Raw genomic sequence first — 22,984 nt, 5'->3', positions numbered from 1 at the left:
GCTCTGAGAGAGTAAGAGACCACGGCAGAAAAGCAACATCTGCCCACTTTCATATGCCCAGCTTGTGGTGATTTTTCACTCCTAACTGCAGGCCTGATCTTTTCTTTTTGTCATTAAATACCTTCTCTGATCAAAGAAAATTTACATATTTTTGCTGATGACAAATTTAGAATCTTCTCAATATCTTATGACATAATTGAAATACAAGAAGACCTGATATTTTAGACCAGAGTCTGCCAAAGTTGTTTTTTTGATTATGTCCTATGTCAGTAAAATATTTTTAGATGATTATCTCAATATCTATAACTATTATCTCTATTAATATAAACATATATCAATAAAAATAAAAGCATACCTTGGAGATATTATGAGTTCAGTTCTAGACTACCACAATAAAGTGAATATCACAATAAAGAGAGTCACACAGAGTTTGGTTTTCCAGTATATCTAAAAGTTATGTCTATACTGTACTATAGTCTATTAAGTATGTAATAGTATTATGTCTAAAAAAATGTACATAACCTTATTAAAAAATACTTTATTTCTAAAAAATGCTAACCATCATCTGAGCCTGCTGGAAACATGGTGCCGATAAACTTGCTTGATGTAGGGTTGCCATAAACCTTTAATCTGTAAAAAATGCAATATCTGCAAAGTGAAATAAAACCAGATATGCCTATTTATAAATATCAGTAAAAATATATACCCATATATGTTTACTTCGGAATTAATATAGTCTTTTTTTTTTTTTTTATGCCTATAGCACCTGGTGTTCCTAGATGGTCTCCCAGGCCCAACCCTGCTTAGCTTCCAAGATCAGAAATCGGGCTTGTTCAGGGTGGCTTAGCTGTAGACCATGGACCATGGCTCCACTGGGATGTGAACCCATATATATATTATTACACGTATCATAAAACATGCACAAATATAGAAGTCTTAAAAGCGGGCTAAAGACAAAAGACTATATTTTAAATATCTTGCTAATCGTGGTGGCTTTGTTCTATTATTAGCTATATTTTAAGGTACCATGTATTTAGGGCAAGGCTAATTGTTCGTGATACTGGATAGAAATCTGTAGTTCAAAGAATCTTATAAATAATCTCATAAAGTCTTGACTGACATCTGATCTCATCTAATTAAATTGGCATTGTTTTTATCTCGTGATTTGTTTTGAATCTCACAGAACTCTTGCTAGCAGGACAAGTGTCAGCTCCACCGTATTCGTGCTGTTTGCCATACTTGCAATACTAGTATTGTCTTCAAATTGTAGCTCTTCTGTAGTTATCTTTTTTGGCCATTTATTCACTTCGTGGGGGTTAATTTAGCTAAAATTCTATCATAAAATATATAAATTCACTTAACTGGTGCTAGCAAGTCAGGGTGCCATTGGGTGGTGGAGATCTTTCCCTTCCCTCAAGAAAACACTTGTTACTCTGTGTCATGTTTCATATCCTGTGACCCTGGCACTTGGGTGATGGAGAGGAGGGGCTGCTGATTCCAGTGAAACCGATCCTCTTCCTGAGCTAGTTTGGCCTGAGAGTTGAGGTAGAGGTGACTCGCTGGGAAGCAAGGAAGGGGGGAGGCTGATAAGAAAAACCCCAGCCAGGGCTAGAACAGCAGCAGGCAAGGCCCTGGGCCTCCTTCTGCTCCTGCCCATTTGGCAAAATAAGTAGGAGCAGCGCTTTGGGCACCCGGAGCTCGTTAACAGGCCTCCCACCATATGCGTTCTGGGCGGGTTTCCCACTGACAATATGGTGTCCGTTCACCAATGCAAATGGCCTCAGCTCATTACTAGCCTCTCTACAAAGACTTCTTCCCCCACGTGGTGGCTCCCTAGGGAGACCACATCTTCGGGGTGGATGAAGAGATGAGGTCACTGCAGTTCTCCTCCATCTTCATTCTCATCCTGCCATGAGCCTGATGGGTCGATGACTCCTTTATGTGTGTCAGCTTTGCTGAGTTATTAGGGTCCTTCTGGGTGCACATAAGCCCCTAGCAGTCCAGACACCTCATCTGGACATTCCAGCCTGCTAATCAAGCACTTCGTCATCTCAGCTGAGGCCCATGTGTGCTGCGCTTTGATGTGGTGATGCTGATGTGGGAACACAAACCGCCCTGTGCACTAAGCTGCACACCAGCCAGCCTCAGCTTCTCTTAGTTACCTCTGGACATGCAGACAGGTCCTTCTGGGAAAATGTTTTACCCTGAGCCTTTGCCTGGTTGATTCCCTTTAAAACTTAGCTTATATATCCCTCCCTACCTCTGCGTCTCCTCTGGGGGAAGCATCCCCCACCCCAAAGTGGATTATGTCTCCTTGCCATTTGTTTCTCAGGTGTCCTTTCTCTAGCAGAGCACTAACCACACCGCACTGTCAGTTCTAGTTTTTGTGTCTGTATCCTTTAAATTTTAGAGGTTAAGAATTTATTCCTGTCATTATTCCTGTTTGCTCTGTGGGTAGCACAAATGACAGAACACAGTGGGTCCACAATCATATTCGATACATAAAAATTTGATAATGTTGCAGTGTTGGCAAAGATGTGGGGAAATAGTCATTTTCATGCCTTTTGTGGAAGTTTAAATTGGTGTGTACTCTTTAGGGGACAATTTGTCAGTACCAATAAAATTCAAATTTCACTCAGCAAAATATTTTTTGAAATTTATCATATATATGTATATACACACGCATAAGTGCAAAGAAATAAATTCAAGATTATTAACTGAAGTATTGTTTATATAGCCAAAGACTGAACACAACCCAAACACATTATGATATCCACACAATGGAATATTACACAGCCATGAAAACACAAGGAAAGTCAATATGGGCTGATAGAGAATAATATCCAAATACAATGGTATTTCAAGCAACGTTCAGAGAAGTATATATACAATAACTTCCAATTGTGCTCTTTTTCTTTTGTTTTAAAAAAGGATTCTAGAGTGAAGGTGGAGAGATCATTAGTTTCACTAAATATCCATTTCAATTTTTTTACAGTGTGCATGAACTATTTTTTCAATTAAAAAGGTTAATAAAAATGAAGCATAATAAAGATGGAACAAATTAAATATTGTTGAATGAATGAATGTAGCACTGGGATTTCAAATGTGGCCGGGTCCTTCCAAGCTACATCATAGAAACACTCTCCTGAGTAGTCTAAGGAATGGCTTCATTTTTAAAAAGATGCCTTAATGGTCATCCAACTGCTGCCTGTGGAGGTGTCACCAGCAGAGGACATCCCAGCTGGCACAAGGGCCAGGCAGGCCAGCTCCACAGCAATTGGTAGAAAGTTTCTTTTGCAGGAAGGAAGTATAAACTAGTATCTCGGGGAATACACAAGGGGGCCGGAGGAGAGAATAATTTAGAAATGAATCATTTCTTATTAAGAAATGAATGGCTGTGTGAGGGCTGTGGTAAGCTCATGGCCTTCACCACAACAGCAGAGCCGAGGGTTTTATTTTTACATGGAACAATGAGGTGTAGTAAAAACGACCCTGGGGATGAGGCAACGTAATTCCTGCCAAGTTACTTACCTCCTCTGGCCCCAGTGTGCTCATACATACAGGAAGAGTAATGATGGTAGCTGCCTCATTAGGGTTATGATGAAGTCTCAATGAGGGGCTGCACATAAAGTTATTAGGACAGTGGCCTAGCCAGTGGTGAATGTATAGCAATGCATGGGCCCCAACTAACTGGGTGGGGTGGGACAGTTTCCTGCCTTCCTCCAGAATCAGTTTTCTCATCTATAAAGTGAAAGTTTTTGACTAGCCCTGTGGTTTTGACTTCTCTGAGTAGGAGCTTTGAGAAGCTGGTGAATGCTTTGAACTGGTGAATCCAGAAAAATGTGCATATCCTCGCCCCCACCGGCCCATTTGCAAACAATTTCAAGGGCTCCTGGGGCCCATAGTGCCCTCCATGGACTCAGGTAGAGTGTTCCTGGACTTGTCTCTTCTAATAATAATATCTTAGGTCTCTAAGACTCTTATGATTCTTGACATGATTCTTCACGGAAAAATTTAAAGAAAAATAAAAGGCAGGCTACTTCACTACTTTCCCTAGGGACAGAAATGAATACTTGTCATTTCTCAAAGAAAGTAGCTAAACCCCTTCTTTGCTTTCATTCCTTCTCCTTTTTGGAGGGCACTCTTTTTGCTATTAGCCTTGTTTATTTTTTGTTTTACTTTCATCTGTGGCATAGATCCTAGTAATATGATTTCAGGTCAGTTCTATAAATGAAAGCCAGAATAAGGAATTGAAAACACAAAGGAAGAAAAAAAGACAGCATGGTTAATGTGTTGTTGCTGGTGTTGTTATGTGTGTGTGCCTGTGTGCTTGGCTCAGAGTATTCTCTTATACTCTCTAAATGAAACATTAGAGGCCCAGAGAGGTTAAATGTCTTAGCTAAAGTCACACAGCTGTCAGAAGGGATTATGCATTCAATTAGTATGGAATGAAATTTGTTGAGTCTACGTGCTGGATTCTGGGCATAGGGTGGCAAACAAAATAGTTTATGCTTCTCTCATGAAGCTTTTATAGTCTGGTGGGAAAGACAGAGGCCAACATTTCTGTAAATTCTTGCTCTTTCTCTCATTGGTGATAAGTTCTGTGGAGGAGTTCAACAGAGGGCTGAGGCAGCAAATGAAGGAGGAAGGACAGTCAGCAAAGGCTCTCTGTGGAGGATGGGCATTTATAAAGAGAAGGAGGTAGCCTTTCAAAGAGCTGGGAAGTAGGGAAAGTGCACCAGGCAGAGAGAAAGTTCCCTGAGGGAGGAAAGAACTTGGTTTATTTGGGGAACTGAAATTTGGCTAATGATGCTTGAGAGTGGATGAAGGGAAGGCGGCAGCAAATGGGCTGAGGAGGTGGGCAGGAGCCGGATCACCAGAGTCTTTATAGCTTGCACTACAAGGTTTAGATTATATTATAAACAGGGTGAGGTGATGGAAGGGACAAGCTAGTCAGGGACAAATGCAATTTATATTCTGAAAATGTTACTGGCTGTTTGGTACAGTGTCAATAGCTGAGATGCAGAAAGACATGTCTTTCTTACCTCGGTGGTCCACAAAGGGATTGATACCACCCCTTAGGATGTTTCAAAAATTGGGGGGACTTTTTTGGCTGGAAAGATAATTGGTACTGGACTCTATTGGCTTTGAATCAATGGCACCCAGGGATACTAAACATCCTACAAGGAGTGAGATAATCCTCCTTAGTGAGGAATTGTTCTGCACCCCACCTGACTTTCGAATATTCCCACTGAATATGAATGGAGGTAGCAAAATTTGCTTACAATTGACTGAGTCTAGACCCTAAATCTTTTTTACCTATACACTCAAAGTATCTTTGGCACTTTTCCGGGGAAACCAGGAAAATTTCGTTACCAAGACTTGATTACCAATTTGAGAAATTTGTTTACTGATACACCAATCCCGACAGTGGATTTTGTAGTTGTCACTGCACAGTGATTCTCCATGTAGGAGCCAGTAAAGCACTCTTCTTTCACTATCCTAGTGCAGTTGTGTATGAATCTTTACATTTTGAAATTATCTTAGTAGTAATTAATTTCCTTTTCCTTCTCCTTTATATTATGTCGTGTTGATTTAAAAATTGTTAGGTGGGTCACTTTGTTAAATAATCTAAGAATTTCACTTCAGGATAGTAAAGAACATGGCAACTCTTTGCTCTAACTGTTGTTTGGGTTTGATCATTTGAGGACCCCTACTCTATCTTCTGCCCTGCGTCCTATTGGTCACCCAGATTTGATGGGGGAAGCTGAGGTTTGAAGAGGTTGAGGGACTTCCTTGTCCAAGGTCACATAAGCAATGCAGAGTGGAGCCTGGGATTCAAATCGCAAAGCCAGGTCTATCAGCACTTGGCAATGCTGTCTCTTGGGACCTGGGGATGCCCGCTCTTTAGAGCTCTTTGTGATGGATACCCCTTTGATGGGGAGTGCTTACCCGTCCAAGTTCCTTGTCCTCCAAGGCAAGGACTCCTGTGCTCTCTGTGAACAGCTTCACCTTCACAGCAGGCAGCGCATGTGTCGTGGAGAAGTCACCCTGTGTGCCCCAGCTGTGGACAGAATCAGAGAGGTCAGTGTGGAGACCTCTGCCTTGACAATGTTAAATTCAATTGCCTTCTTCCTGAGTTGGGCGAATGCAGGGTTAACCCGAGGCAGTGTTGAGTGTCACATCCTCCTTTCCTCCCCTCCAAAGCTGCCAGAGTGACAAAAAGTGTTAATTAACTTGTTAGGCAAATGCAAGACAGATGCTCAGAAAGTTGCCACTGGGTCTTCTCAGCGCACTAGAAGGAATCATATGGAATTAGTATGAAATCAAGTTGGCAAGAACTCACCCCCATGCATTTGCCATACCTACAAACTATTTCCAGGTAAACACTAATATTTCCTTGCATCCTTGAAATCCCTAGTTCTTGGAAGCTGCAGTTCTAGATTTTGAGATAGGGCTTCATTTGTCCCTAGCCAACATCTGACTTTAAAATGAAACCAGTGGCAGTGGGGAGGCAAGAAGCCCCATTTCCATCAAAGGTGAGTTGAATAGAAGAATGGATAGAGCTCAGCTCTGTCATGAAAAGCAGAAGTGATGTGGTAAATGTCCTTACCCACTCAAGGTCTGTGGGAATCTGAGTCTTAGATTTCCCCAGGAGGAAGCCTGGCTTACTGAGCATCTGGGCTGGGCTGACATGAGCCCCTGATGAGCCCCTCAGATGTGGCCTCGTCATTTCTCATCATTATTCTTACAAGGCCTTCTCTATCCACTCTGTACCTGAAATCAGTGTGATCTTCTGGATGTGTCAGCTGAATTGCACTGAGCCCTTGCCCTGAACCCTCGCATGGCACTTGTTCCATTGTACTCAGGATGTGGTTCAGTCCCCTTGGTATAAGACATCTCCCATTCATCTGCTCCTGTGTCATGGGCCTCCTGTTTGTGCCACTTCACGACTGTTGCATGCATGGTTCCCTCTGTTGACAATGTTGCTTCCTCTACTCTTTACCTAGCTACCGTTTATGGGCTCAGCTTAACCACCACGTTCCCAGAGAACATGTCTCTTGATTTCATTTCCCAGTGTAAATTTGTTCCTAGTGTTAAATTCTCTTGAACGTGTTATTTAACTTTCCATCCTAGCAATGACTAGATTTTTAATTATTGTTTTATATAATTGTTTAATAGCTGAATCCTCTATTATTCTGTAAGCACCACAGGCACAGAGACTGTGTTTTGTTTATATCACATATCTACTACTTAGCACAGTGCCTAGCACATAGAAGATACTTATTAAGGATTTGTTAAAAAAAAACAAATGATGCTAAATATATATTCTTTTACAAAATTAGGAAACAGGAATAGGTGTAATTTTGTATAGAGATGTTTTTCATTTTGCCTTTTGCCTTCTACAGTGGTTAATTTCCATATTGTAAAATATTCACTAACATGTGATCTTTAACGGCTGTAATATTATATTTTTTGGCTGCATCATAATTTATTTAATCATTGTTCTATTACTGAGACTGAGAGACACATTACTTTTTTATTTCATTTCTGATTATTTCCTGGGGATAGAGACCTAGATAGAAAATAATTTCTTCATGTGTCAGCAAACATTGTGATGTTCTTACAGTGCTACAGAGGTTGTGCTCATCAGTGAATATTTTCAAGGCTTGATTCACCTATTCCCAAAATGCTTTTTATAAAGGTGGGGACTGTCCTCCCACCATCTGGGAATGAGTATGTAAATCACATTGAGTGTCCCTGTTTACTTTTTTTTTTTCTGGCCTATTTTGTCATTGTCATTTCCATGAACATTTCTTTTACTAATAGCAGGCCTGAATATTTTACTCTGTTCATTGGTTGTTTGTATTTCTTTTCTTTTCTTCTTCTTCTTCTTTTTTTTCTTTTTGGAAATTATGGAAATCTGACTTCTCATCTCACTGATGCCCTCAAATAAACTCAAAGACATCAGGGATCTAGAGAGAGTTGAAAGAGATCACTAGAACGATGGGGGTCCAGATTCAAGGTGATCTGTGTGTGTGTGAGAATCATGAGGAAGCATAAGAATCACAATAGAGAAAGGAAAAGACATGGACTAGGACATGAGACAGAACAAGAAACTCCAGGCCTCAAACATAACAGCAAAATGTTAGAATAGAGACAGAAGGTCTTAATTTTGGTCATTGGCAATTGGAGCAAGCCCCTAAAATAGAGAAATCTTTGTCCCAGCAAAGGTGATGTGACAAGGCATAGAGTTGGACCACATAGCCTTAGTTCAAATCCTGGTTAGTTACTTACAGACGGTAGGACTTGAGGCAAATTAATTAATATACCAGTGTCTCAATTTACTCAGCTATAAAATAACCTTATTTCCCAGAGTAAATAGTAGCAGGCTTGGAACAGAACAAGAATCCAACAAATTTTGGCTACTTTCTCTTTCCCAAATAAGGAGAGATAGGATGCCTTCCAGTAACAGTGATGACCACTCATTTTGTGTAATCTCTTCAACACACATCTATTAAGCATGTAATAAGTCTGACCCTGTACTCAGTAAGAAAGAAAGACGCCACCCTTCCTACTGCACAGTAAGTAGTAAAACGGTTATTATCATTCCCATTTCACAGATGAGAAAACTGAGAAGAAACTCAAGATCTTATCTATTTTATTACAGGGAGTTGCCACCAAGTCGGGCTAATCTCTTAATTCTTACTTTACAGCTCTCGCTTCTATTGTTGTTATGATTATCAAAAATAATAATTAGTGATAGTAGCAAAAAATAAATGAACCTTAATTTATTATTTCTGATTAATTGTGCTATTAATCTCTTAAGGCATTTATTATGCTTAATCATGGAGATGAGGAAGATTCCTGCTATAAAACAAGAGTTCTGGAATGAGATGCTTTAACACGATGCCTCAGCGACATTTTGACCCTAGTGCCTTGGGGATCCCCCCCCCATGCCATATCCTCATAATACTGTCCTTGGATGTGGTTCATAGGGATTTTGTGGCCTGCTCAGCAGGCACTAACGCAGTCTGACTGAACTCCTGCTGCAACTCCGAAACGCTCAGCTCATAAAGCACTAAACATGACGCAGACTGTGGGGCAGGGTGAGGCTTCCAAGATCGCATCAGCTGGATGGAATTCAAGCTGCTGGGGGCCGCCCCGACAACCCCTGTCCATTTGGACAGAGTTGCTTTTCCTTCCCACCAGGCCTGCAGCTGTGCTTTTGGCTTCCTATCATGACCCTTGGCTCACCTCAAGTTGTTAGGTTACCCTTGAATCCCCATTTATCCATCAGATTTCAAAATGGTAACCTGGCCCAATGGAGCAGGAAAAAAAGAGAAAGTCTCCAGTCTAATCTTGACTGGCTATGTCATTTTGAGGGCAAAATGAAAATGTGGGGCTTCTTGTTCAAAAAGCACAAAGAAAGTGCCATTCAAATTACCAAAATATAAAGCATTTTTCTTTCTCTGAGTATTTTCTCTGCTCAAATGCATGCTCTGTTGTTCTATTGGATTTCACTTACATATACAAGTTTAAAGATGAAATTAAGAATTTCAAGATGGCAACAGCAGAGTATTACATTTAATACAGGTCTCATCTGAGTGCAGGGTCTATGCAACTGCATGGGTCACAACCCCATAAATCAGGCTCTGAGTCCAATGCTGCTTCAGTCTGTTTAGCCTGGACTGAGGCTAGACCATGCAGCAGAGGGTGGCTGTCACTGCTGTTGACATGAAACCTTTGCCCCTTGCTACAGTCATTGGATTGTGAAAACCACTCCTGGCTTCTTTATATCAGTGTTTCCTATTTTTAGGGGGATCAACGGGGTTTATCAATATCCATCCCTGAACAAAAGAGTTATGAAAATGTACATTCTCCTTCTTTTTCCAGCCATAAAGAAACTATCTTCATAATAAAACAGAAAATATTTATTCAGAAATTACTATGTGCAAGGTATAAATCCCTATCTCAGGAATGGTATACAGTCATACACACATTTTTATCTTTTAAAACCATCTTTACCATCCTATGAAATACTTATAATTATACCCCTATAGTTACAGATGAGAAAACCGAGGCTCAGAAAGGCTGGTAATATGTCCTGGGTCACATGCAGGGAGTAAATGGCAGTCTGACTTCACAATTCAAACTCTTATCCATGCTGCCATATTGCCTCGCTCACACATTCCAATAACACACTCCTCTGTGTCTTGATAGTTGACATTAGTTACCTTTGTAACACAAAGGGATAATTCTGTTTCAAGATTGATGGGACTCAGGGCTACCCTGGCTTCTCAGTTTGGATTTTATGCAGTATACTTCACAGAGTACAACATGCCCTACAGACAAATTAGCCAGTGGAAGAAGCATCAAAAAGTTTGACCTTTTGGTCAGGCTACATGTTGATTGGTGAATCTATTTCTCATTGTTGCATTTTTCTCTGTTCATTTCTTTTCCTTTGCTGTGCTTTGACCGTGGCTATTAAGATGAATATCTCTCCTTAAAAGTTTCCCAGAACTGAAATAAAATTACACTTTGAAGAGGTTGATGGTTAGAAGGTTAACTGACTAACTTCTCTCCGAACACAAGGTAGATAAAGTACAGTGGGTAAGGTGTCCCTCTTCTGTGATCCCATCTTATCTACCCCTGTACTCACACTGTACAGCCAGCTCACAAAAGTGCTAAAAATAGTCACAAATTATTGAGTGCTTATGATTTGTCAGAACCTGGGCCGCTTTTCATGGATTATCTCATTTAATCCTTCTGACAGCTCTATGAGGAATATTCTGTTATTATCCTCACTTTATAGATGGAGAAACTAGGACTTGAAGCCAGGGTCCCGGGCTATCGCAAAGCTGGACTTCAAACTCAGAGTGTCTGAGCCCAAAGTCCATGCATTAAACTGCAGAGTTTTAATGCCTCTTGATAACTCATAAAACAGTATTATAGTGTAGTTTGACAATTATCTGTGTGTTTCCGGTTCTCTCTTTAGACGGTGAACACCTCGGGGGCAGGGAACATAGTGTGATTTTTAAAAAGTTTCCTGCACCCAGCACAGGGCATGATATACAATAAATGTCTGTTTAATGACTAGAAAGAAGTGACAAATTCAGAATAATCATGTCACCAAATATCAGGGGATTTTGGAGAGATGTAACATATGAGGTAAACATGGGTGCCACTGCTTTCTTTAAAACTTACTGAGGGCTTTATTTCCTTGATGACTAGATCTTTTTCTAGGAGTACCTCAGTTCTCTGAAATGGATGCAGAGGCTGGCAGTGTGCAAGGGACACCCAGAATATACAGCAGCAAGGAGAGCGTCCTGAGGAGCAAAGCATAGGTCCTTAAAGGTTAAGGGATGGTTAGCTGATATGGCCAAGGTCTGGAAGCAATGTGGATGCTGATAAGAAAGAAAGTGCCAAGTTATAAAATTAACTATTATTATTACTTTTGGTCTTTTCTGCCAGAAGCACACAAGCACAGACTATAGAAATGCCATCACCCACATGGCACCTCCAGATATGAAGAAATATGTATTGAGACATGTGTGCCCTATCCAAACCAGATACCTTTTGCAAGAGGGTGGAGAATTAAAACATGAACTATCCAGCTAACTAACCTCCATGCTCTATGCACTCCAAAGCATTTCTGTAACCTACAAGCATTGGATGATGCTCTGACTTTCACTGCATAGGGATCCTACCTCTAATTAGACCTTCTTCATTTCTCCCTTCATTTGGAAAACACTTCCTGAATATCTGCCATGTGCAGATCACTGTGTTAGGTGCTGCTGTGGTGCTGCTTCACTGCGTTAGAGTCTGCTTAGGGGGAGGCCAAGTGCAGAGATGATTACACTTATTAGGTGTTAAGTTTGAGCCTCGGCTTTCACATCTATAAATTGGGAATAAGAACAGCACTGGCCTCAGAGGGTCCATGAAAGACTACATAGGAGATAATCTGTTGCATATACAGTGTTTAACTCAATACCCAGCACATAGAAAACACAAAAAATATGTCTTTCATTTCAAGATGATAGACCAATGGTTGGTAAACTATGGTCCACGGGCCAAGGCTGGCTGACCACCTGTTTATGTATAACTCATGAGCCAGAATGGTTTTTACATTTTTAAATGGCTGAAAATAATAATAATAAAAACAGAATATGTCATGACTCATGAAAATTATATAAAATTGACATGTAGTATCCATAAATAAAGTTTTATTAGAACACAGCTATGCTCATTCATTTGCACATTACCTATACTGCTTTTCGTGCTTCAATGGCAGAGTTGAGTAGTTGCAACAGAGACCATATGGCCAACAAGCCTAAAATGTTTATATTCTGGTCCTTTACAGAAAGAGTTTACTGACCTCTGCTATACACACTTAAACTGCTGGCTCAGTCTAATAGGAATATTTTTATTTTCATTAGCAGATTAGAAGTATGTTCACCCAAGCGAATCCATAAAGATGAACTGTAAACATACACTTACAAGGATAGCGCAACTCCATAGCAGTCCAAATTGCTGCTCTAAATTCTTCTTGGAGCTCTTTCCAGCATTCTTGGTGTATTGGAAAATTTGGAATGGTGTACCATAGCATTTCAGACAGGTGGTGCCCAAATGCTGCTTCCAGATCCCCTTGAGCTGGCTGACTCATTTAGTCACACTACATCATTATTAATACCAAATAATAAACATAAGTAGCAGATAATTCATATATTTGGGGGTGGAGATGACTTTTAAAGTCACAGCACATTATTTCTCCAAACCTATTCTACAGTGTCACTTCTTTGAAAGTGAACACTTTGATCTGGGGGAGCAAATAAGGGAGAGAAATATGCTTGGGTGGAGGGAGGGAGAAATACATAGGCAAAGCAGCCTTATACTGTGTGCTTGGAGAGCATCTGCTTCATCGCAGTCACATCTCTGTTTACTATTTAAAGCCTCTTATTTGCGGAAGCCTCCTCAGACCATATGTTGTCAGCAAATGTTGCTAATCAAATACACACAGTAATTTTCATTAGAATTTCCCCCACCTCCCTCATGAACAAAAAACAACATTTGCCACAAAGGGAATATACCTCCCAAAATGACAGTAAACATCCACTGCAAACCTTTGACAACAGAGTGATACTTATGAATGCGTATGTGAGTAAGCCAAGAACACATGCACTTTAGGCAAATAAAGACCCTTGGAGAATTGGGTTTGTGCAGGTTGGTGTTAGGAGATGATGTCATTAGTTGCCATGGCAATGCTCAGCATAAGGCCATAATTCATGCCACGAAGACTAGATTTGCATTTCTTCAAGGTATATGGCTCATGTGAGCTGGGTGTTAAATTGGTTTGGTTCATAAAATTAACTGCGAGCTTTAACAAGGGAAAAGTGTCATTTCAGGGAATGAAAATGTCTTAGTCCCGTTGCTAAGAGGGGAAGTTAATAATTGCCTGGAGATAACTGCATTAAAACCTTTTGGCCTGCCATTCAGGCAGACGGCATGATATTCTACACCAAACGAATCAATTGTGCCATCGCAGTGTGTTCCGTGCAAACTAATTGATAGGATGTGATTCAAGGCCTCTAATGTATTAGAAAAGCTAAACTACCTCTTATCTGCATAAATGAGATATTTGCTTTGAAGAAATTGCGTTGTCTGGGAGATGGAGAGATGAAGGCTCTGGTTCAACATACTTGACATTTCCACAGGAATGTCCCTTCCCAGGAATCTGAAATCAAATGTGTACAAACCTCAGCTTTAACTTTCCCCCCTCACATCTGTTCTTCTAAGCTTCCCCAACCTAGTCAAAGGAACTGTCAGCCACCTGAACATTAGTCTTGTTTTCTCCTCTTCACCCCATGTCCACTTCATCACCATATCTTTCATATGTCCTACATACATCATAAATTGCTATGGAGGAAAATAAATTTAAAAATGGAGGTTGGAAGTGCCAAGAGGAGGGTGAGTGGAATATTTAAAATGAGTGGCCAGTTGAAATTTCACCAAGAAGTAATTATTACCTGTATTCTTTATTGTTTTTTTGTTTGTTTGTTTGTCTCCTCCTGCTAGAATGTAAACTCCACAAGGGTAGGGATCTATATCTCTTTACTTGTTGCTATATCCACAACATCTAGTACAATGCCTGGCACACGGGGGATGTCTAGTAGGCATTTGCTGAAGGAATGAATTCACTGAATTGTGAATCCCTCCACCTACATTGACACATGTAGAAATAAGGTTCAAGTTGAAAGTAAAATGTAACAATGCTTGATTATCATGGACTTACATTCTTTGGTAAAGTTAACGAGGAAAACTCTATGCTATAAACTTCATAAAGGTAGGGACCAAGTCCATCTTTCTCATTGTTATATTCCAGTGTTTAGATCAGTGCCCAGCGCCAATTGAATGAAGGCCAGAGGGAAGAGTATATACAATTCTTCATTCAAATACAGGAGATATATGTATCAATCTTTATTTTCTCAGTATCTATGTGACCTTGAATAAGGCACTGGCAGGGTTTCAGTTTGCTTACCCATATAAAGGGGGCTAATATACTTTTTTTGTCCTAAAGACAAGATCTTGGGTATTTGATTTCTAACATTTCCATTGATTTTTTAAAAAAAAAATTTTAAATCACAGTTGGCATACAATAATATATTAGTTTCGGGTGTAAAACATAGCAATTAGACATTTATATAACTTGCAAAAGATCACCCCAATAAATCTAGTACTCATCTGACACCATTCATAGTTATTTTAATATTATTGACTACCAGGGATTGGATGTTGTGGGGTTTGTGGGGATGACTGAAGTGGGGAGTATCTGTCAAAGGCTAAATCATTAAGATGACAGCACATCACATGGCCTGAGTGTCCATGTTATCTTCTCTGGAATGGAGTTTACAGTGTGGCCCAAAGATAAGATATTCCCTGTCATTGTAAAAGGAGGTGAGGTTTTTGTCACTGGAAAATGATGGTTGTTTCCTAGTCTGAGGGTTTTCTGCATCTCTGTCACCTAGCTGCCTTCTTCTGATCATCCATTTATTCCAAGGTTCTAAGGACATTTAGAGAAAATAAACAGCTCACTGCATGATGGAACACTCCCCCCACCCCCATCCCCCAAAAAAGCGGGGAAAAAGCTCTTAAGAGGTTGCTGAGAATACGTTCATTCACTTTCTCCTCTCTGTGACTCAGCCAACCAAACTCTATTTAATTTCCTACGCTGGGCTTTTTTCTATAATTGCTCTTGTAACCTGAGCTGGTTATTATGGTTGCAACCTGTGATTCTCATAAACAACTGGGAGGCACTGTGGTTAATTGTGTCTTTAGAACCTGAATCTGCTTTAGGACACCTTGCAGCCTCCAGAGGCTCATTGATCAACAAAACCCACACTACTAGGCCCAAATTGTCAAGGGACCTGGGCCAGGGGAATTACCAAATGCATTGCTAACCCATTTATATTCCAACCCTTTCCACTAAGAATACAAGCCAAAGGAGGGGAAAAACAAAAGACTGAGAAAGACAGCAATATACTGAGTTGAACAGAGCCCTGGAGATCACTTTGGCCATGCCCCTCATGTATAAATGAGGAAGCTGGTGCAGTGGAGAAGAATTTTGGAGTCAGACCAGTTTGTTTCTATTATCTGACAGCTTTATTATCTCAAAAAAATCTATTAGCCTGTTAATTCTCAATTTTCTTTTCTATAAAATGGACACATTAACAGTATTTACCTTATAGGGTATCCTATGTGCCTGTCTCTTAATTAAATGAGAAAAGCACTGAGTACAATGTAAGTTCCTACTAAAAGGCAGTTCATGTTATCCAGTGAGCTCAGGATTAAGAGAGTCTGAAGTCTGGCAGTCTGGGTTCCACACCCAACTATGCCACTTTCTGTCTTAGTGATCCTGAGCAGCTGACTGAATCTCTTGCAACCCCTAATTTCTTAACTGTAAAATGGGTGTATGAATAGTGTTTCCTTTGAGCATTCTCTTGTTAGAATTAGATGAGAAAAAGCTTCCCAGCCTTATAATCGATGAGCCCTACATAATTATTCAGTGACATCTCAGAGGTACATAACAACTTAGGCCAAGTGCCAGCACTAGAATCAAACATCGAGATGTGAGATGTTTTTAAAACCATCTGAATAATGGCATTTGTGTTTTCTCAGTCTGGACAAAATAAAATTGGCCATTATGGCAAAGGAATAAGTGCTGAAAGCTCATTCTCACTTTCTTGAACTTCCTTCTCTGAGTACCTGAAACACATCCTTTCTCACCCTCATCCCATTTATCTTCCTTTTCTAGCCTTCTCTTCAGTTAAAGCAGATTATTGTTCAAAGAGATTCACTCTCTCCTGCCTTCCTCAGGAGAAAGGTTTTCTTCCTGCCCTACCGATGCTGGGTTTATCTATGTGACTATTGCTTCGGCTTCCTTCAGGGCAGAGTATATATCCCCACAACTTGACTTTTAAATTATCCATGTGACTGTCTTGGCTCAGTAGGGTATTAGCAGATATGATGGAAGCAGAGGCTTGAACATGCTTGAGTGATTAGGCTTGTTCTCCTATGCCTTTGTCAACACTATGAGCAGAGCTTCCTCCAGGTATCTCTTATTCCTTCAGCCTGGATCCCAGAATGAGCTGTGTGGAGCAGGCCTGAGTCTAACTGACAGTAAAAAGTCAAGGCCAACCAGATCCACAGTTTGAAGTAGAGCCACACAGCTAAACCTAGCACGAATCAGCCAACTCCCAACAAATTTGCAAGTGAGTGAATGAGATAAATAAATGTTGTTTTAAGCCACTCCATTTTGAGATGATTTGTTATATGGTACTAGCTATAGATATGGTGCTTATATCTGGTACTTAATCATATCATCCTGTTTCTACTCTATCCTGTATAGATTGGTCTGGAGTCCTCAGTTAGAAGAGCACATCCTGGAGAGCCCAGACACATTTTATAGTACTTTCATATAGTTAAAAAGTTTATTACAGTCACTCAATTAACACCTGCCTAATGACCTTGCTGGCTTGGAAATCAGTGCCCAGTTCATATGTCCTTAAGAATAACCACTGTGTTTGCCAATGTCAAATACAGCAGTCTTTCCACAGTGTGAGAACTGGACTGAGGCCTGATTATACTGGTGAAGGCTGCCACAGGCACTGTCCAGGTTACCTAATGAACAAGAGTGTCAACACCTCCCAAGGCCAAGGCAAGCAGCCAATGTCTTTCAAACCACTTGTGGTCAAGTGCTCCCAGGGGAAGCCCTAACTATATCAAAGGAGTCAAAGGCACTTCAGACCAAGCTTCTCACATGGGAAGCAATGAGCAGTAAGCCAACCTCAGCAGCTCTCAAGTGCTCCTGACATTTGTGGCTCTGTTCGAGTGGGCACCTAAAACTGTGGTGGGCACACAGAGGCAGCACTAGGAGGGTAGGGGTCAGGAATGGCTATTCAGAGCTTTGGCTGCCCTTTGAGCAGCCAGCTCCCATCTTGTGAGACCTCCTGGTTGTCTTTGACAGAGAGGATTATGGGAGTTGTTGTTGGGTTTGCTTTCATGGGCTGGTTCCCATCATCCCACAGATAGGGGTCCCTGAGGATCCTGTTGTGAGCTATGCTTGTCTCTACCCCCAGGGACTGGCTTGTGGATTTGTTCTTTTTATTCTCTGTTTAACATTTATGAGAAATCACTGGGGTGGTCACGAATGCCAAGAGTCTCAAAGGGAAATGGTGAATGGACTAGCTGGCCAAATGCCCTTCAGTAAGGACTGAGGTGTTTTCTTAAAGCATTGAGGGAATTGCTCTCCAGGCCAAGTGCATGGCATAGGCCCAATCTGGAGACAGAAAGTTGTTCTTGAAAAGTAACAAATAACAGTTGTGGAGAAACATCACTACCAGTCAACCAGATAATGATATTGTGACACTTTCTCAATGGATTGAAAATACTATCTATGTTCTCAGTCGAATCCATCTCTTCTTGCACTGACCAGTGGTGTCACCCACAGAGCATACCTACTGTTACTTTGGGACTCCCATTTATATAATATTAAACATACTATCAGAACATCTTGTAAAAAAAAATGTATAAAAAACTAGGTTCTGGTCAAGATGGTGGAGTACTAAATGCTCTGCTTGCCTACTCCCATGACCACATTAAAATTACAACTAAATTATAAAACAATCAAGCTGGAGAACCACTTGAAGACTAGCTGAACAGAACTATAACTAAGGATATAAAGCAGAGGCCACATTGATACTGGTAGGAGGGGTAGAAACTTAAAATGGGCTGGCCCCACACCCCCATGTGGTGGTTGAGTATCAACAGGGATATCTTAGTTGTGGAGGTCCCCCTGGAGGAGCAAGCAGCCACAACTTCACTCTGGGGTTCCACAGCCCAGGGTTCCAGTGCCAGAAAGAGGAGTTCCCACAAAATCTGGTTGTGAAAATAGCAGAGATCCTGACCATCCAGGTGAGATGGAAGACTGCTGGAAACCCAGATGTCCCCCTAAGGGCCCATACACAGACTCAGTCATTTGAAGTGAATTGCCATAGGCTCTGGTGGAAGGATAGTAGCTTGGGAGATGCTGGAGACATACAGAAAAAGACTGAGTTGCGTGGCTTCAGGGCAAGGGCTGGAGAGACAGCCGCCATTGTTCCTGTGTTGACTCCTCCTCCTGTGAAGCCTACAAGTAGATTCCATTTTCCCTGTGTTAAGCCCTCCCCACACACAACCAATCTGAATCTGCATTGGCCTAGTGATTGATCCACCTGTTGATTTCCCAAGACCCTGTCCCACCCAACACTCCCATTTCTGGAGGCATTTTCATGGCTTGGCAAGCAGCTCCACCCCAAGGTCTTGGCAGGGGGCTCTTCAGCAGCAATCAACAGGCCTCAGCTAGTGCACATCCAAAGTCACTTTTGGTGACAGGTAAACAGTCCTGGCCTAAGCTGCAGTATTTCCTGAACAAATTTTTTGAGTCTGTGGGCCCAATGCAGGCAGCTGCTGGCCTTCGTGTGATCTGATACTTTTGCAAGTGGGCACAGGCTCAGCACTGGCACCAAATCTGAATTAGCACTAACCTGAGAAACACAACTTGCCCCACCCTGGTGACTCCCCGGGACTCCGACTCACCCAACTCGCTTACCACTCAGGGCTATTTCAGCTGCTGAGCCTAACAAGCAGCTGGCGGGTTGCCTTTTGCTGAGCTGCCCCAGGCCTGTTATTAGTGACAGTCAACCTCAGTCACAGTGTGGCCTCTCCCACGAGCCTCTAGATCCAGGGCAGACAGTGACCAATCATGGACAGCTTTGTAGCTCCTACCAAGTAGCCCTTGGGTGGTCACAGGTAGCGGCTAATCTTGGCCTGCAATAGATTCCCTCCCAAGGGGCCCCAGGACCAACACATGTAGAGGCTGTTGTCAGACCACAACAGAGCGCCACCTAATTAGCTTGACAAGCACACTCGGAAAGTAGTCTAAACAGGCACAGGAGCTTGTTGGGGTAAATAACACCCTGCGGAATCAGCTCCCACACAGAGCTCTTACAATGTGGGTATGGCAAACTCGCAGCCAGTCAGTCTGAGAGTCAGTCCCACCCACTTATGTGCCAACAGCCATCAAAGTTCAACTAAAACAGAAGGGCACACACACAACCCACACAAAGAACACTCCTGTAGCACCCGGGTCAGGTGATCAGGAAGACTCTGCCACTAGGCCACACAGGATACCTACTACATAAAGCCACCTTGCCAAGACTGGGAGATGTAACAGATCTATTTAATATATAGAAATGAACACAGAGAGGGAGCCAAAATGAAAAAGAAGGAAACATATCCCAAACGAAAGAACAGGAGAAAACTCCAGAAAAATAACTAAATGAAATGGAGGCAAACAATCTACTAGATACAAAGTCCAAAATGCTGGTTATAAGGATGCTCAATGAACTTAGGAGAAGAATAGACTATCTCAGTGAGAATGTCAACCAAGAGATAGCAAGCATAAAAAGACATAGCAATCATAAAAAAAAAAAACAAAAAACAAAAAACAAAACAAACAAACAAACAAAAACCTGTTAGAATTAAAGACTACATTAGAGGGAATCGACAGTAGATTAGATGAAGCAGAAGATCAAATAAGTGATTTGGAAGGTATCAGAAAATACCCAATCAGAACAGCAACAAAAAAAAAGAATCCACCCCCCCCCCCCAAAAAAAAAAAACAAGGCTAGTTTAAGGGGCCTCTGGGACAACATCAAGCATACCAATATTTACATCATGGGGTGATCAGAAGGAAAAGAGAGAGAGCAAGAGATTGAGAACCTATTTGAAGACATAATGATGCAAAACTGCCATAGCATGGTGAATGAAATAGCAAAAAAATCCCAGGAAGCACAGAGTCCCAAACAAGACAAACCCAAAGAAGCTCACACTAAGACACATCATCACTAAAATGTCATAGGTTAAAGACAAAGAGAGAATCTTATAAGTAGCAAGAGAAAAGCGATTAGTAACCTACAAGGGAGAGGGGACTGTCAGCTTATTTCTCAAGAGAAATATTGCAGGTCAGAAGGGATTGGCATGAAATATTCAAATTTATGAAAAGCAAGGACCTACAACCAAGACTACTCTACCCAGCAAAGCTATAAATAGAAATTAAGGTGAAATAAAAGCTTCCCAGACAGTAAAAAGTTAAAGGAATTCATCATCACCACACCAGTATTACAAGAAATGTTAAACGTACTTCTTTAAGAAGAAAAGGGGAGAAAAACATAAACATGAATGATACAATGAGAATAACTACACACCTATTAATAATCACTTTAGATGTAAATGAGTTAAATGCTTTAATCAAAAGATGTAGGGTAGCAGAATGAAAAAGAATACAAGTCCCATACCTAGGCTATCTATAAGAGACCCACTACAGATCAAAAGACACACACAGACTGAAAATAAAGGAAAGAAAAAATATATTTAATACAAATAGAAATGAAAAAAAAAAAGCTGGGGTAGAAATACTTTTATCAGACAAAATAGTCTTTAAAACAAAGGCTATGATAAGAGACAAAGAAGGATATTACATAATGATAAAGGATCAATCCAACAAGAGAATATAACCCTAGTAAACATTTATGCACCCAATGTAGCAGAACCTAAGTAAATAGAGCAAATATTGACTGATCTAAAGGGAGAGATTAACAGTAATACAATCACAGTAGGGGACTTTGACATCCCATTGACACCAATGGACAGATCTTCCATACAGAAAATCAACAAAGAAACAGAGGCCTGAAATGACACAGTAGACCAGTAGATTTAACTGATATTTTTAGAGCATTTCACTCTAAAGCAGTAGAATATACATTTTTCTCAAGTGTGCATGGAACATTTTCCAAGGTAGACTGCATGTTAGGCCACAAAACGAATCTGAACAAATTTAGGGAGAATGAAGTCATATCAAGTGTCTTCTCTGACCATAATGGTATGAAACTAGAATCAATTACAAGAAAAAAACTGAAAAATACTCAAATAAATGGAAGCTAAATAACAAACATGCTACTAAACAACGGATAGGTTCACAATGAGATTTAAAAAAAAGAAATCAAAAGATATCTTGAGACAAATGAAAATGAAAACACAATGACCCCAAATCCCTGGGACACAGTGAAAGCATATCTAAAAGGGAAATTCATAACAATACAGGACTACCTCAGGAAATAAGAAAAGTCTCAATAAAGAATCTAACCTTACACCAAAAGGAACTAGAAAAAGAATAGAAAACAAAATAAAACCCAAAGTGAGTAGAAAGAAAGAAAAAATAAAAATCAGAGTGGAAGTAAATGAAATAGAGTCTAAGAAACAACAACAAAAAAAAAATGAAAAGAGGATTCTTTGAAAAGAATAACAAAACTGATAAACCTTTAACCAGACTTATTAAGAAAAGAAGAGAGAGGACACAAATAAATACAATCAGAAATGAAAGAGGTGAAATAAAGACTGACTCCACAGAAATATAAAGGATCATAAGAAAATACCATGAGCAATTATTTGCCAACAAATTGGACGATCTGGAAGAAATGAGTCAAGAAGAAATCCTCCAAGACTGAGTCAAGAAGAAACAGAAAATCTATACAGACTGATTACTACTAACAAAATCAAATCAGTAATCAAAAAACTCTCAACAAATAATAGCCTTGGGTCAAATGGCTTCAAAGGCGAATTTTACCAGTCAAAGAAGAATTAATGCCTATTCTTCTCAAACTATTCCAAAAAATTCAAGAGGAGGAAAGGCTCCCAAGCTAATTTTATGAGGCCATCAATTACCCTGATTCCAAAACCAAAGACATTACAACAAAAAGAAAATTATAGTTTGATACCACAATGAACATAGATGCAAAAATCCTCAACAAAATATTAGCAAACTGAATTTCAGCAATACATTAAAAATATCATATACCACGATCCAGTTGGATTTATTCCTGGGATGCAAGCTTGATACAATATCTGCAAATCAATTAATGTAATAGACCACATTGACAAACTGAAACATAAAAATCATATGATCGTATCAATAGATGCAGAAAAAGCATTTGGCAAAATCCAACATCTATTGATGATAAAATGCTCAACAAAATGGGAATAGAGGGAACATATCTCAACATAATAAAGGCCATGTTTGACAAACCCACAGTTAACATCATACTCAATGGCGAAGTTTAAAGCATTTTCCTTAAGATCAAGAACACGACAAGAATGTCCACTTTCAACTCCTTTTATTCAACAGTATTAAAAATCCTACCCACAATGATCAGACAAGAAAAAGAAATAAAGCATCAAAATTAGAAAGGAAGAAGTTACTATATACAATAAGTCTTAAAGATTCCACCAAAAAAACTGTAGAACTGATCAATAATTTCAGTAAAGTAGCAGGATACGAAATTAGTATTCAGAAATAGGTTGAATTTTTATACCTCAATAATGAACTACC

The 22,984-nt window shown here is 40.2% G+C and overlaps 1 protein-coding gene across 15 annotated transcripts in view; it reads right to left on the bottom strand.

The window, feature by feature from the left end:
* Positions 1-22,984, bottom strand: part of CADPS (calcium dependent secretion activator) — a 442,570-nt gene that overhangs the window by 174,257 nt on the left and 245,329 nt on the right. For all 15 annotated transcript variants that reach the window (XM_036218629.1, XM_036218630.1, XM_016150172.2 and 12 more), the window contains exon 7: positions 5,953-6,064. In XM_036218629.1, coding sequence (XP_036074522.1) covers positions 5,953-6,064 — 112 coding nt within the window. The remainder of the gene's footprint in view (positions 1-5,952; positions 6,065-22,984) is intronic.

The sequence above is a fragment of the Rousettus aegyptiacus genome, unplaced genomic scaffold, assembly GCF_014176215.1.
Source record: "Rousettus aegyptiacus isolate mRouAeg1 unplaced genomic scaffold, mRouAeg1.p scaffold_m13_p_4, whole genome shotgun sequence".
Lineage (NCBI taxonomy): Eukaryota > Metazoa > Chordata > Mammalia > Chiroptera > Pteropodidae > Rousettus > Rousettus aegyptiacus.
The sequence above is the reverse complement of the archived record's forward strand: the minus strand, read 5'-3'. Positions and strand labels throughout refer to the sequence as shown.